The 16,129-nt window shown below is 36.6% G+C and overlaps 1 protein-coding gene across 3 annotated transcripts in view; it reads left to right on the top strand.

The window, feature by feature from the left end:
- Positions 1–14,457, top strand: part of LOC131162460 (kinesin-like protein KIN-7C, mitochondrial) — a 104,280-nt gene extending 89,823 nt beyond the window's left edge. For 2 of the 3 annotated variants that reach the window (XR_009138818.1, XR_009138817.1), the window contains exons 23-25: positions 129–785; positions 1,702–1,747; positions 13,916–14,457. Coding sequence is in view for 1 of the 3 variants with exons in the window: in XM_058118958.1 (XP_057974941.1) it covers positions 129–755 (627 nt within the window). In the remaining 2 variants the exon portion in view is untranslated. Of the gene's footprint in view, positions 1–128; positions 786–1,701; positions 1,758–13,915 lie in introns of those variants that run through there. The other variant, XM_058118958.1, reaches the window with a different exon arrangement.
- The last annotated feature ends 1,672 nt before the right edge of the window (positions 14,458–16,129 follow it).

The raw sequence follows: 16,129 nt of genomic DNA, 5'->3' as shown, positions 1-16,129 counted from the left end.
TTCTGCATACAAGAATCGGGCATTATTGTTTTATTTTGTTTTCTGGATAGAAAAAGAGAATCAGGTGTTATATGATTATAGTCAGAATTTGTAATGGATGTACTTTTATTGCCTTTATTCTTATTTAGGCAGCTGAGATAGAGAATTTAAAGCAAGAGAAGGTGAGGATAACTGAAGAGAGAGATGGGCTTGAAATTCAGTGTCAAAAACTGGCAGAAGAAGCTTCATATGCAAAAGAGTTGGCTGCAGCAGCCGCAGCTGAGCTGCAAAATTTAGCTGAAGAAGTAACAAAATTATCTTACCAAAATGCAAAATTAGCTAGTGACCTGGCTGCTGCAAATGAGGCCCTTCACAGACATAAACACCCTCAGAGGTTTGCTTCATTTGATATGAGGCAAAATAACAGCGTTGGTGCGCAATCTAATGTGAGGTCCCAAAGAGCAGGGGATGGGATTTTTATTGAGGAGAATGTGCTTAATACAATATACAATAGAGAAGCTACTTTTGAAATTGCATTACCAGTAGAAGATGAGCTTGGAGAAAGACTTGATGAAGCAAAACAGCGTGAAATAGACCTGGAGAATGAGCTTGCAAATATGCAGATATTAGTTTCAAAGATGAGGAAATCTACCATTCGTTCTGAGGACATCTCATCTGGCAGTACATATGATACCATACTAGCCAAAAAAAAAAAAGGATATCCTTCATCCAATGGTTTCTCTGACAGATACGATAAAGAAAGGAGAAACTGTTGAGAAATGGAAAGCCTTGTTTCCAGATTGAAGGTAAGCATGGTCTAACCCTTGTTTCCAAAAGTAGAAACGCTGCCTCTCTCTTCAATAATTCATCATTGCTTCTAATTGTTCTTTTGGCTAGTTGGGAAAATTGCTGTTACTGATATTTATTTTTTTGTTTGTTTGCACTCCTTTCTTACTTTTTGTCCCATTTATTTAATTGTTGCAAACTAAATTCTTTTTCTAAGATATTGCCTACAACAAATAATCCTTGAACTTCAAATAATTTACTTTGTTCTGGAGTGATATGGTGTTTAGATATTCACTTCAAGAATTTTCCTTTATTTTCTCATTTTCCATTTTCTAGATTGATGTCTTCACCATTTCTCATGAATGGATAAATTCTTGGATTGTTTAACTAGTTAATGTTGAGATATATAGTGAGTGGATGTATTTACAAACAGAATAAGAAGAGATCCATATGATCTATCTCCCTCTAATTAGTGCTTTGCTTTGTGTGAGTATTAATGGGAGAATGAAATAAATATGAAGAATAGATGCCTTTACATCAGTAGGGGCACTGAATCAATCTCTTTCCTTCCAATTCATAGAAAAATACCGAAGGATAGACATGAGGGCAAGTGTATAGTATGATTTACTAAAATTTTTTGCTTTTGGATAAGTAAGTTGCTTTTTTTTGTCCTGCATATGGTCCCATCAGCGTCATTGATGGTTAACCAGTTTCTTGGTGGACTCATTTTAATAATCATTTTCTGCATTGAATCTCAGTCATCATTGTCATTCATTGGCTGAGGCCTGTGAATTGGTCTGACTGGAAACCCTATATTTGAAGCTGGACACATCCGTTGTATCTCTTTGTTTTATATTTTTTAAATGCCCTTTTATTTTTTTCCTGTTGATGGGTGAGGGAAATTTTGACTAAAAATTAGTCCATCTTTTTTTTCAGGATGAACCTACACGTTGAGGCTGTAACCAAGATTTGCCATGAAAAGGTGATTCCTGGTGTGTGTGTGTGTGTGTTTTTTTTTTTTTTTTAACTAACTCTGCTATTGTTTTGCTTGGGTTTTATTTTCTTTTAATTTTTTTGCAAGCTTTCTCTTATGTTTTGTGTTGCTTCACTCTGGCACATATTTTACTTTTTTGAATTACTGCTAAAGCATAATAAACTTTATCTCATATCTTTTAATTACTAATCTTGACAGTTGTCTTCCCGAAGTTTTATGTTTGTCTGTACCCATTGATATTGTCATGGACCATATTTAAGGGTTAGGCTAGTTTTTAAAAAGCTAGGTGTATTTTCCTGCGTGCAAAGTGCATGCATGTGCCTCACCAAGTAAAGAATAAAAAATTAAATAATTTGTATCTATACTTTTCGCACCAAATAGGTGAAAAGAAAGACTGTTAAGTCACACTAGTAATTTTTGAGTGCTCAAAACAAAAGGGAAGATTTTCCTAAGAAAGGAAAAATAGACACATTTGAAATAAAGGAGGTAGTAGTTATTGTTTTGCTTTTTATTATATACCAGTAAATATATCATGTGCATTTCATGTGCTTGCAGGTGGACAATCTTGAGTTACATTTAAATAATTTATTATACAGTTTAAATTTTTTTATTTTAAATAAATTCATATTATATAATCAAAATTACGTTTATAGGTAAAAGTACAAATATTCAAAGTTATTTATCAGAATTTCTATTTTCTTTTCTTTACAACTAACAAGGAGAAATGATAATGCTATGTCACACAACACATATACAAGAGTACAATAAATCTTAATAGGAAATGACACAAGGATTATGATAAATATTAAATTATATTATATGTATGACACAACACAAAAGATCTAATAAATACAAATGATTCATCTTCATTTTTTTGAAAATTTGCAAAAATTCTCAAAATATAACTTCTTCCATTGAAAATGGCAATAAATTCATGTTTAGGAATAACATAACATAAATTCATTATAATGCACCATTATTTGCTTAAAATATATTTAAAATGTATGCTGAAGGAGTCTCAAACGACTGCCCCAAGAAGTGACAAAACATTTTCAAACGTTAAAAGCTAAAGGGGCATCTTTGGGCTACAAGGCTCCCCACTTTGCGACGGTAGGTTAGAGGGTTATCATAGCTTATGCAGCCTTACCCTTTTATATGGTGGTTGTTTCTTCATAGTTGAATCTGTGACCAACTGGTAAAAAATGTAACAATCTTGCTGTTGATTAAAGGCCCTCCCTTAATGCTAAAAACTATTTTTTTAAAAATTGTGAACATTTCAATGAAGTGTGTCTTATGAATACAATAAGATTTCAATGAAGTGTGTCTTATGAATACAATAAGTATATAGACATGAAACTCGTATAAAAAAAATATTGATTCTTATTTTATTTTTTTATAAACTTACAATATAGTTATACAGGTTTTTATTCTATATACACTTTTAAAAAAATTGATAATTATTTGTATTAATATATCTTAATATGTACAATTTTACTTGGATTATGATCTTGAATAAAATCAATACTATGACCTAATTGAGAAGAGAAGAACAAATTTGTAACTGTCACTAGATGTATATGTCCTTTGTTTTAGGTGTTGAGGGGACTTGTTCACTTTTGTTCTTATATTGCCTTTTGAAATGGAATATCTTGTCTAACATGTATGGAGTTCTTGGTTAGAAATGGCTTTGTCCTTCTGTGGATGCTTTTCGTGTTGTTAATTTTAGATGCTTTAGGTTAGGCAAGGAGAGGAAAGTTTTGTGGAAATGCACAGTTCCTAATAAATTTCTTTTTTTATTAAAAAAGAAAAAAGAAAAAATGTTGATGCATTGGTCTTTGAAAACTTGCTGTTAAAGCTTGATATACATTGTTGACCCAAAATCTAACGGCTTAAACTTTTAGATAAAGTGATAATCTAACATCGTATTAGAACTGGTTATTAGGAAGTTGAGTTTTAGTCTTGTTGTTCACTTTTATTGTGTGGTGTTTAAGAAATTATTATATTCCTTGTTATTGTCTCTCCAAGTGCTGTTGGGCTGCATGTGTGGGAAAGTGTTAAAGCTTGATATACATTACTAACTCACAACCTAACAAATAAAGCTTTTAGGTAAAGTAGCAATGGTTGGTGGATTCAGTTTGGAACATATTGAACATGCTTGGGCCACTTTGGATGCTTCATCACTCAAGTTTGTTACTAGATGGTAATTAAAATCTACAAAAGCTTCTTTTTGCCATAGCTATTTGATCGTGAAGAATTGGTCACTTAAAAAGCCAACTTAACTAACTATTAATGACAATTTTAAAACCATCATTAATATTTGTCTAATAGTAACAGAGACAAATTATCACTAAAATGTTGACATAGTCACTAATAGCAAACAATTTACAACTAATAGTTATGGATTCATACTCGTCTCTATTAACAATCACTATTAGTTCATTCATGAACCATTATTTATAGTTCATTCATTCCTTCATCTAAACAATAAAAGAAAAAAACATAAAGATAAGTTGTTTAATGTCATTTTTACAAGCAATACACATGTTTAAAAGTTTTAAATGTATATAAAAATCATTATCATCGTGACCTAACCATAACAAAGAAACAAAGCAGGCTGCATAATCATCTATCATCAAATGATCACATAATCAAAAATCACAATAATTGGAGAATAAATTATTATATAATTTAACAAATAATTGTCTAAAAACTTTCAAAACAATATAAGAAAAAACTACTCAAAATATAAGAAACTATTTGTAAGAACTCAATTTGGTTTCAAATATCTTTAAAATCGAGAAAACCTTTTTAAGTGCCACACTGCCACAAGCTATGGAACATTCCTTTCAACCCCATGGATGTATCAAAATTAATCCCACTTGATTTGGATGTCATATGTCCAATCTGGACAATTGAATTCCGAAATGAAATTATAAAAGTTAATTTAGTTATAAGCGCCTAACTTTGAAACTAGTAGGAATTTTGGGGTCTTGTAAGCTCCAAAATTTCCCTTTCAACCCCATGGATGTATCGAAACTAAACCACTTGATTTGCATCTCATATTGTTGATTTAGACCTTTGAGTTCTGAAATGAACTAAATACTTGAACTATGAAAGTCAATTTAGTTCTAAGTATCTAACTTTGAAATTGACAAGATTTTTTGGGTACTAGAGGCTTTAACACTTACCTTTTGACCCAATGGACGTGTGGGAACTAATCTCATTTGATTTGGACTTTGTTGGGGTATGTGGCTCATATTGAGTGGTATGCATGCTCGGGGTAAGTAAGGTGAAGCAAGAACAAGGAAGCTAAGCTGCAGGAAGAAACTGTCAACAGTTGGGTCGATGGTTTGGTCTCAGGAGATAACCGTCGACGGTTTTAGTTTGCATAATTCATTCTCAACATTAAACCGTCAACGGTTTGCTGAAACCATCGACGGTATTGTTCCGCGCTGATTACAAGCTTTGAATCGAGAAGATCAGTAGATTGAGAATTTCGAAGCATTTTCCTCTAAGGAATACTACTGGAATATTTTAGATAATTTCTAAGCCTTTGGTACACATAGGGTTAGAATATAAACATTTTTTTTTTTTGTAATTGTTGGAGATTGATAGTGGACGTAGGCATGTTGTCGAACCATGTAAGTTCTTGTGTCGTGTGTTTTTATTGCTTTCCTTTATTCTCTTTGTGATTGATTGTTTACGTCTTGTTCACTGTCGGTTGCTACATTGCACGTTCCGATTCAATTTGTGTTTCATCTGCACATTGGTGTATACTTTGCACAACAAATTGGTATCAGAGCTATTGGTTGCAATGCCTAAGATTTATTCTGCAAAGTTCGATGTTGTTAAGTTCGATGAAATGGGAAATTTCGGACTTTGGCAGAGGAGGGTTAAGGACTTGTTGGGGTAGTAAGGTATGGTGAAGGCACTCTATGGAAAACAGTCGGAAGGTATGGATGACATAGGTTGGAAGGAGTTGGAAGCAAAAGTTGGCTTTGTCTGGCCGATGATTTGATGTATCACGTCATGGATGAGGAATCACTGGCGGCAGTTTGGTTAAAATTGGAGAGCTAGTATATGTCCAAGTCATTGATGAACAACTTGTATCTTAAGCAAAGATTGTATGAGCTTAAGATGACAGAGGGTTCGGATTTGAATCAACACATCAACGTATTCAATCAGATCATCAGCTATCTGAAGCGGGTTGATGTGAAGTTCGAGGACAAAGACAATGCGTTGATGCTGCTCAATTCTCTAGCTACGTCTCCTATGTATGAGAATCTGGTTAAGACTCTAACATGGGGGAAATAAACTATGGAGTTGGAGGAAATCACGAGTTCCTTGTTGAGTTTCCGTCAAAGGAAGAAGGCCAGTGATGAGAATTTTCAAGGTGAAGGGTTTGTGGTGAAAGGTAATCAGGATCGTGAGGGAAGCAAGTTCCGGAGTGGACCGAGTAACAATAAGGCTCGGTTTAATTCTAGGAAAAGGAAGGACGTACGGTGTTTTAAGTGCGGGAAAAAGGGCAGATAAAATCGGATTTTCTAGAGAGGAAGAAGAGGAATGCTGAAAATAAAGAAGGATTCATCAAACACGGCGAATGTAGTGGAAGAAGGAGACTCTGGTAGTGGTGATGGTGATATGCTCTCGGTTTCATCCGGTTCAGATGGTCTCACAGATTGTTGGATCTTAGATTCGGCGTACTCTTATCACATGACGCCCAACAAGGACTAGTTCACCACATACAAATTGGTGAATTCTGGTTTTGTTCTAATGGGAAATGATGCTTCATGCAAAGTTTTCGGAATGAGGAATATCATAATCAAAATGTATGATGGTGTGGTGAGGATGTTATGGGATGTTAGGCATATACCGGAGTTAAAGAAGAATTTGATTTCATTGGACACTTTAGGCTGTAACGAGTTTAGTTACAAGTCTAAAAGTGGGGTAATGAAGGTGAGTAAGGGTGTTCTGACTGTGATGAAGGGGCAGAAAGTACCGGAAAAAATTCATACACTGTTAGGTACTACAGTTGTAGGTGGGGTTGCAGCTGCAAATTTTGAGTTGGATAGCACTGTCTTGTGGGGCATATGAGTGAGCGTGGAATGAAGGAGCTTCACAAGAGAAATATTCTGAAGGGGGTCAAATCATGCAAGTCAGATTTCTACAGGTACTGTGTGCTTGGGAAATAGAATAGGGTCTAGTTCATGGCAGCCACACACAAGACAGAGGTAATCATCAATTACATTCATTTAGATGTTTGGGGCCGGTGAGAGTAGCATCACGAGGAGGGCATACGTACTTCGTGAGTTTCATTGATGATTACTCACGAAAGGTTTGGGTGTACTTCATGCAGCACAAGTCGGAGATGTTTGTCAAGTTTAAATTATGGAAAGCTGAGGTGGAAAACTAGATCGGGAGAAAGATTGAGTGCCCCAGGTTAGACAATGGCACTAAGTACACAAATTCAAGTTTCAGAGAGTTGTGCGAGCAACATGGCATAAGGAGACGTCTTACAGTACGCAAGACACCACAACAAAATGGTATGGTGAAAAGGATGAACCGAACCCTAGCTGAAAGGGGTCGGTGTCTCAGGTTGAATGCATGGCTTGCAAAGAATTTCTGGGCTGAGGCGGTGAGTATGATGTGTTTCTTGGTTAATCGATCACCAAAGGCATCACAAGATAGGAAAGTTGCTGAGGAGGTCTGAACAGGTAACGAGGTAGACTATTGCGGTTTGAGGGTATGTGGGTGCATAACGACTTGAAAATTTTGCTATAAATTTAAAAATAATAAATCTGCTTTGATATCAAATTGTGATGCCCCGTGCAATACCCCATACACAATATCTATATAAAATACACTATAGTACCTTGTGATGCCCAAAGTGGCACTAGGTACAACAATCCTCAAACATATCATACCACACAGCGAAAGCATCTATATATGTATATAAATCCAACTATAATCAACATAGTTTTACATAAATCCCAAAAATAACCATCCATAATCCATCCTAAAGATACACAAACTATTATCTTATACACCATGGTGTCCCACCACTACTTACCTTGAACAATACTTTCAACTTCTGCCCTGGAGAGCCTTAAGCCTGGTTACCTAGGTTTCCTGAAATGATAGAAATTATAGGAGTGAGACACCCCTCAATAAGAAGAAATAGATTATTGTTAGTGTGTGGCATTATGAGTTTTAGTGTTCCAAAATACAACCATTAGTTACCTTTCCTTTCGCTATGAAATCATGTAAAACTGTATACACACATATAAATATATTTTAAAATACTTTCCTTTCACATCATACTCTATATAAGATAATACCTCTGTATAAGTAAATGCACATATATGCATAGAAGAATTGCCCTGGGTGGATAAACAACAACATCATGAATTAACCTCGCATGATCCGGGTTGTGCGGCCCGAAGGTAGGACCTAGTCATGGTTGGCCTAATCAAACTAAGTCAACTGTATTTGTATCTGTAACTATGAATACGATTTGCCTACCCAATTGATCCGGACTCCAAGGGATAACTCTACACTTCAATGGCACAATCGACTGTATACCACCAACACTCTATCTGAGAAGTGTGACTGCATTGGTATTTGTGAAACTACGGTACTGTGCTTAGCTATGGTCCATCAAGGTTCTTAAACCATATAATGCAATTTCTAAAACAATATAATAACATGATTTCATTCACAAATCAGCATAAACTGTCATACTATAAATCTGTATAAAATCACTGAAATACTATAACTTTGTATGAAATACCATCATACTGTAGTTGTTTATAGAACACTATCATTCTGTGATTCTGTATCAAATGTTGTACTGTAGTTTTATATAGAACGCTATCATTCTGTAATTTTGTATCAAATGTTGTATTGTAGTTCTATATAGAACGCTATAACTTTGTATAAAATATGTATTGTAGTTCTTTAAAGAACGCTGTAATACTGTATAATATCTGTATAAAATCTGTATCACATACTACCATACTATAGTTCAGTATAAAATATCATCATACTATAAGTCTGTATAAATCCATATCTTTGTCTCTATTTACATAATACCATAAAAAACTAACAAAATAATTATGCATAATATTCAACTCCTGCCACACATTTTAAGTGATAATCTATACTATAATATTCTGCTGAAAATATTGGTATAACCATCTCTAGGGTTTTACTCAACTCATTAACCCAACTTTCTCAAAACATACATATTCCAAGTTTCCCATTTTCATAAATCTATATACTCAGGAAAACACCTATATTATTACTCAGAAATCACATATTACAAGTTAATCAGTCAAATTTCTAAAAATGCCTCACATAATCTATTTCCCTTACCTGTTTCCTGGAGATACGCCTACAGGGACCCTAAAACGACGCTTGCAGCGTTTGGAATGCAGACCTTGTATTTATACACCTTAGTTTAATGAGTTGAACTTTGGAATAACAACCATGACATTTTTAAGCTCTCATACCCCAGTTTAACCGTTTAATTTTTTTTAGAGACAACTAACAAATTCATCTCCTTACCTTAATCTTGGAATGGTGCCCAAAATCCCCAAACAGCTCATTTGCTCCAATTAAACTGCGGAGAATCGTCGCTGGAATCTTGAAATGATGTTTATCAGCTTATTCGGGCTTGATTCGAGAGAAAAATTGAAGAGAGTTGAGGCTAAAACCCTAAGAGAGGAGAGAGAGAGAGAGGGTTTTGTTTATCTAAAAAACAATGACTTGAATGCTTTATATAGGCCACAGACCTGGAGCAAAACCGTCGACGGTTTGGTTTTTAACCAAACCTTTTTCCACCATTTTACCCTTACCTGACCGTAGTAACTCAAAATCGTCGACGGTTTTCTAAGCTCCACCAAAACCGTCGACGGTTTGGCCTGTGCCAAACCAAATTTTCTCTTTTCTTTATTATTTCATTAATTACTATTTCCCGGATCTCTACAGGGTGTCCATCCTATGTGCATGTTCCTAGTGAGGAGTGATCAAAGCTTAAGGAAAATTCTAGATGGTGCATCTTTTTGGGTATCAGAAAGAAGTGAAAGGGTTCAAGTTGTGGGATCCAAAGGCAAACAAAGTGGTGATCAGTAGAGACATGGTTTTCAATGAGAAAGCCATGTTGCATCGTTCTCAAGGAGAAGAAGAGAAACATGTGCCTAAAAACTACAGCAGCAATGAGCATGTGGTGTAGGTGGAGTTAGTGACTCAAGGTGGAGATGACAATGGTTAGGATGCAGAGAGTTCTAGCTCGGGAGACCAACAACAGCATCGTAGTATAGCCGTAGATAAGCCTAGACGCACTATCCGACCACTGCCCAAGTACAGTTTTGATAATCTGGTGTCTTATGCACTTATCACTAGTAGCAGGGATCCTACTACCTTTTAGGAGGCAATACATAGCTAGGAGAAAAATTGTTGGATGGGCGCTATAGTGGAGGAGATGAAATCACTGCATAAGAATCAGACGTGGGACTTGGTGGAACTTCCAGTAGGGAAGAGGGCGATAGGATGCAAGTAGGTGTACAAGAAGAAAGAAGTGGTTTCAAAAAGAGAGAGAAAGAGAAGTTCAAAGTTCGGTTAGTAGCAAAGAGTTACTCGTAGAGGAAAGCAATTGATTATGATGAAATCTTCTCCCCCGTGGTCAGACACACTTCCATCAAGATAATGTTGGGATTGGTGGCGCATTACAAAACGCATTTGGAGTAGATGAACGTAAAAATATCGTTTCTCCATGGTGATTTGGAGGAATTGATTTACATGTCACAACCAGAAGGATTTTGCCAACTTGGACAAGAGCACTTGGTTTGTAAACTGAAGAAGTCATTTTATGGGCTGAAGCAGTCTCCGAGGTAGTGGTAACGGTTGGACTCTTACATGATTCGTATTGGCTACAGGAGGTGTGAGTATGATTGTTACATCTATGTGAGGAGTCTTGAGGATGGTTCACTCATATTTCTATTGCTTTATGTTGACGATATGTTGATTGCTGCGAAGGATATGATTAAGGTAAATCAATTAAAAACTATGTTGAGTAAAGAGTTTGACATGAAAGACTTGGGTGTGGCCAAGAGGATTCTTGGGATGGAGATTCGCAGGGACAGAGTTACAGGGAGATTGTGGTTATCTCAAGGCAGTTATGTGGAGGAGGTGTTTGAGATGTTTAACATGGTTAATGCTAAATTGGTGTGTATACTGTTAGTGAGTCATTTTAGGCTGTCTACCGCCCAGTGCCCAAAGACGGATGATGACATTCGTGACATATCAAAGGTCTCCTATGCCACTGTAGTGGGGTGTTTGATGTATGCCATGGTATGTACAAGGCCGGACTTGACACAAGCTGTCATCGTGGTGAGCAAGTTCTTTTCAAATTCGGATCGATATCATTGGGATGCAGTCAAGTGGATTCTCAGATACTTGAGGGGTACAACAAGATATGACATTATGTTCAGTAGACAATAGATTGATCCTTTAGTGGTAGGATATGTGGATGTTGAATATGTAGGGGACTTGGATGACAGGAGGTCTACCATAAGGTACGTATTCACCCTTGTGGGAGTGCCTATTTGTTGGAGGTCCATGGTGCAGTCACTTGTTGCTTTATCTACTACTGAATCAGAATACATGGTAGTGGCTAAGGCTGCCAAGGAAGCGTTGTGGTTTACAAGATTGGTCAAGGAGCTGAGTATCCAACAAGGTGGAGTTCAGCCGCAGTATGATAGTCAGAGTATCATCTATTTGGAGAAGGACTCAGGGAACTGGTTGCTTCAGGTGAACTACCACTTGAGAAAGTTCACATGTCTAAGAATGTAGTTGATATGTTGACAGAGCTTGTTATAACAGACAAGTTCAAGCATTGCTTGGACTTGATTAACGTCTTCAGGAGCTAGACAGGAGGCATGCCAATATACTGTCCCAGGTGGAGCTACGAGTTATGCTTTCATATTTCTTCTAAGAGGTGAATATTCACCAATGTGGAGATTGTTGGAGTATGTGGCTCATATTGAGTGGAATGCCTGCTCAGGGAAAGTAAGGTGAAGTAAGAACAAGGAAGTTGAGCTGTAAGAAGAAATCGTTGACAATTGGGTTGACGGTTTGGTCTCATGAGATACCATCGACGGTTTCAGTTTGCATAATTCATTCTCAGCATTAAATTGTTGACGGTTTTCTGAAACCTTCGTCGGTATTGTTTGGCGCTGATTACGGGATTTGAGTCAAGAATATCAAATAGATTGGGGATTTTGGAGGATTTTCCTCCAAGGATTACTATAGGAGTATTTTAGATAATTTCTAAGCCTTCTCTACATATAGAGTTAGCATATAAACATTTTTTTTTTGTAACCTGTGTTCGAGACTGATAGTGAAAATTAGCCGCTTGCTCCTGTGGACGTAGGCACATTGCCGAACCACGTAAATTTTTGTGTCATGTGTTTTTATTGTTTTTCTTTATTCTTTTTGTGATTGATTGTTTACGTATTGTTCATCATTGTTTGCTGCATTATTTAATTTGGATACTTGAGTTTCGAAATGAATAAAATACGTGTACTATAAAAAGCTAACTTGCTTTTAAATGTTTAGCTTTGAAATTGGAAAGATTTTTGGATATCAACCTTAAACACTTCCATTTTGACCTCACGGATGTGCCGAAATTGATCCCGTTTTACTTGGAATTCATATACCCAATTTTGACACTTGAGTTCCAAAATGAACTAAATTATGCGAGCTAATTTAGTTCTTAATGTCTACCTTTGAAAGCAGAGGAGTTTTGGGGTATTGCAAGCTCTCTCACTTCCCTTTCAATCCTATGAACATGTTGGAATTGATTCTACTTGATTTGAACATTTAAATTTCGAAATGAACTTAAACACTTAAATTATAAAAGTAAATTCAGTCCTAAGTGTCAAGCATGTGTTTGAGTCAGTCCAGAGACTTGGGCAATGACTGGCGTAAACCATTTAGAACCTAGGTGCTTTAGCCAAGAAACTGCTTGAGTGCCTAGGCACATTCGGTGATGTCTATGTTCCAATTTTTGGGGATCCAACCCAATCGTCTCTTGTCTTGGTTATTTTTCAAACTGTTTGTTACTTTTAAATTGGGAAACTGATGAGCATTTTGGGAAAATAGCTTATATAAGAGTGCCTACTATAATTAAATTTAAATTAATCAGTTACAAATCATTTTATTCTGTTGTCTAGTTGAGAGGGTCATCATGTAGGTTATGCGGGCACTCTGACTCCTTTGGTTTCTCACACTGGTCTAGACACCCATCACATAAGATTTCACCAATTCGAGCAAAATCTCAAGTTAATAGTCACAGGAGATATGAAATCTATTAATTAATATGATTTCTAGATTATTAAAATGTGTTTACATCCTAATTATCCTTCTACCTTTCACAGTGCTGTGCATACTTTACCTACTTTTTAAGATATTGGTATTTTCTCGTGTCGTCATTTTAATTTGGAAGGTTGAAATTATCGTAATTACCACATCTAAATTTCTTTTACAATTCCTATAATATTGCAAGTCAAATAGCCCCTTTCTGTTTGACTTGTAATTTTCCATCATTTGCCTTTATGTGCATATAATAGTAGTTCAGAATGATTTATTAAGAAAAGATTATGAGCGTATAAAACAAGTTGTTTCTTTATAACATTATGTATTTGTTGACTTGTGCGTGCGCATCTATTTTTAAAAAAAAATAAAAAAAAATAAAATTGCAGTGTGACAGTGGAGCATCTACAAATTTTTGTGTCTTATTTTGATTGGAGATCACTGTACTGCTTGTGAAAAAAAAAAAATAGCAAGTATCACTGTTCAACGATCCGAAAGAATCTGTTGTTTGGTAAGTGTCTCGTAGACTTACGGGCTACACCAATGCCCATTTGAAGTCATTTTGTCGCTGACCCCTTTTTTCTGAAGCACGCTTTGCCATTGCTCTTTGAATTAGCTGCAATATAGCGGTGAAAATGCAATTCTGAAATTATTCAAACCTCAACAGCGATTAATAAAATTTTTAAAATTTCATAGAAGATTTTTGTCAAATTTTAGAAAAGATAAATGTTTTGCCCATAGATAAATATATATGCCTGACATTGAATCATTTTTCTATTGCAGGTCTTGTTTTTGTAGCATCATGCAAATATATTAGGAGTTCTATTTATTCGCCAGCCTCTAGACGTTTGTCATAATCGCAATGAACGCGGAGAAGCATTTACCTGAAGAGTTAGATTTAGAAAGCCAACTTCTAAAATTAATAGAGGCAATGACAATTAAAAGCACGGCGTCACATGAATTTCCTTTGTAACTGAACTAATACATTTTCACTTTGAGTTTGAAGCGACTTTTAAAAAATGAGAGGATGAGTTGAAGGGATACTATTGCTGGTCGGCCTTTTAGACTTGGTGAGTATTTTAGGTAAGCAACATGGAAAATGCTCCATTGTCATGGGTCATGTCTACATGGTAACGGATAGTGGAGCGACCAGTTGACCCCGTGCATCCACCACTCCCTTGCTGCCACATTAGATCGGGACACTGACATTTTAGCATTGCTCAAGTTATTATATGCTAATTTCAGTGATTTTTAAAACTTGAAAGATGTAAATCTAGTGGGTTATTAAATACTTTTGGATTAATATTAATTGCAAAATTTACTTTTATATTTTTCCCCCTTTATTTTTTTATTTTGTCTTAAGTAAAATCTGGAGCATGCATGCAAGCAACACTTTCGATTATGAAAATATTTGAAATTATATTGTGATAAATGCCTTGTAACTTGAATACATTTATCCTTATCTGCTTTAAAGAAAATTTTCGAGTTGGAGATGATTGTTTAAATGTCCCAGTCTCGCTATGATTTCACCTAGTAGGGATTGGATTTTTTCACAAATTAGTTTCTTTCAAGCCCTGAGTGTTTGTCTTCCGAGCCACACCATAGTGTGGTCACAATACTAAAAGAGCCAACGTTTCATAACTCTGGGTGAGCGACATCGTAAAAGTCGAGACATGAAACTAATTCTTCTGACGTGCTAATAATTGGAGGATCAAGTGTGATCAAGACCAATAAGGATCATTTAGGCTGGGGATGGATCCAAATAAGGTCAAGATGTGGGAGGTAGGATTGGTTCAGAGGTATATGGAATGCAATTTGAGATACGAAAGGCGCCAGTGGTAAGACCCACTTGAGCAACTGTTGGAGAATTGGACTTATTCCCATAAGGGAGACGGTTTTCATTCAACGAGAAGCAGTCGAAACTCACAAGTGGGGAGAGATTGTTGAGAATTTCACTTGTGAGTTTGTCTCACATTAGAAAATTTGAGTGAATGATGAGTGCTTATATACATGATTAGGTTCAAGACACAATAGACTTAAGCTTTTGGGTTAAGTTGATATTCATTAATGTGTATCAAGTCCACCCATGGACTCATTTGGGACTAACAAGTGATATCAGAGCATTCTCTCTCTCTCTCTCTCTCAAGAAAGCTTGAGATTAGTCACATGCTGGTGCGTGCGGATCGTAAAAACGGACGCGCGTTGACGGCTGTGGATACCCGGCGTTACCAAAAAAAAAAAAAAGCTTGAGAGTTCTTCCATTTTGATTTTCTTTGCGAAGAGTTCTTGGTTCCTCTGCTGAGAGTCCTACCGTCTTCCTCTGCAGATCCTCCTATTTTCGTTTTTAGCGACACTCTTCAGCTTATCCTCGTTTTCATTTCATTCGGTCATCGCCGTTCGAAGGTTCGCCGTAGCTCTCATGGTCGCCGCCACCTGTTCGCCCCTCACGTTCAAATCTACCGCAATCGCCAAGAATTGCAGACTTTCTGGCAACCGGCTCGTCACTCCATTTTGGCATTACTGTTGAGTCAGATCAAGATCGTACCCCCTACGAGCTCGTCTCGGCTCTCAATGCAGATCGAGATCTTCCTTTGCCTCGCCGAATCCTCTCGCGGCCTTGCCTCTCAGCCCTCGACTCTCCATGTCTTTTGGCAACCTCGCGCTTTTCGACTACTTCTCTGACTATGGTGTCGGTGCCCGTGTTAGAATGCGATTATATTATCGGAGCTCGGTACCTCTGCTTCCTTCGATTTTTTAGTAGCAGAGATTACCGGTCTGGAGCCTCGCACTTCAGAGTGACTTCGCCGCTCTCCACTCTCATTTCTGGTTTGATCTGCTAGTCACTGTCGTAGTCTCCGTCTCATCTCCGACTCACTCATATTTGGTCTGATCTATTGGTCACGCCATTCCCTCACTTTGACTATGCCGTGTATCGTCACTCCTCCTCAGAGATAGTTGATCTCTTCATCTGAAGCGACTTCGGATCTTGCTTGAGAG

This window comes from Malania oleifera, chromosome 8 (assembly GCF_029873635.1).
Source record: "Malania oleifera isolate guangnan ecotype guangnan chromosome 8, ASM2987363v1, whole genome shotgun sequence".
Taxonomy (NCBI): domain Eukaryota; kingdom Viridiplantae; phylum Streptophyta; class Magnoliopsida; order Santalales; family Ximeniaceae; genus Malania; species Malania oleifera.
Note: the sequence above shows the minus strand (reverse complement) of the source record. Positions and strands in the feature narration are given on the sequence as shown.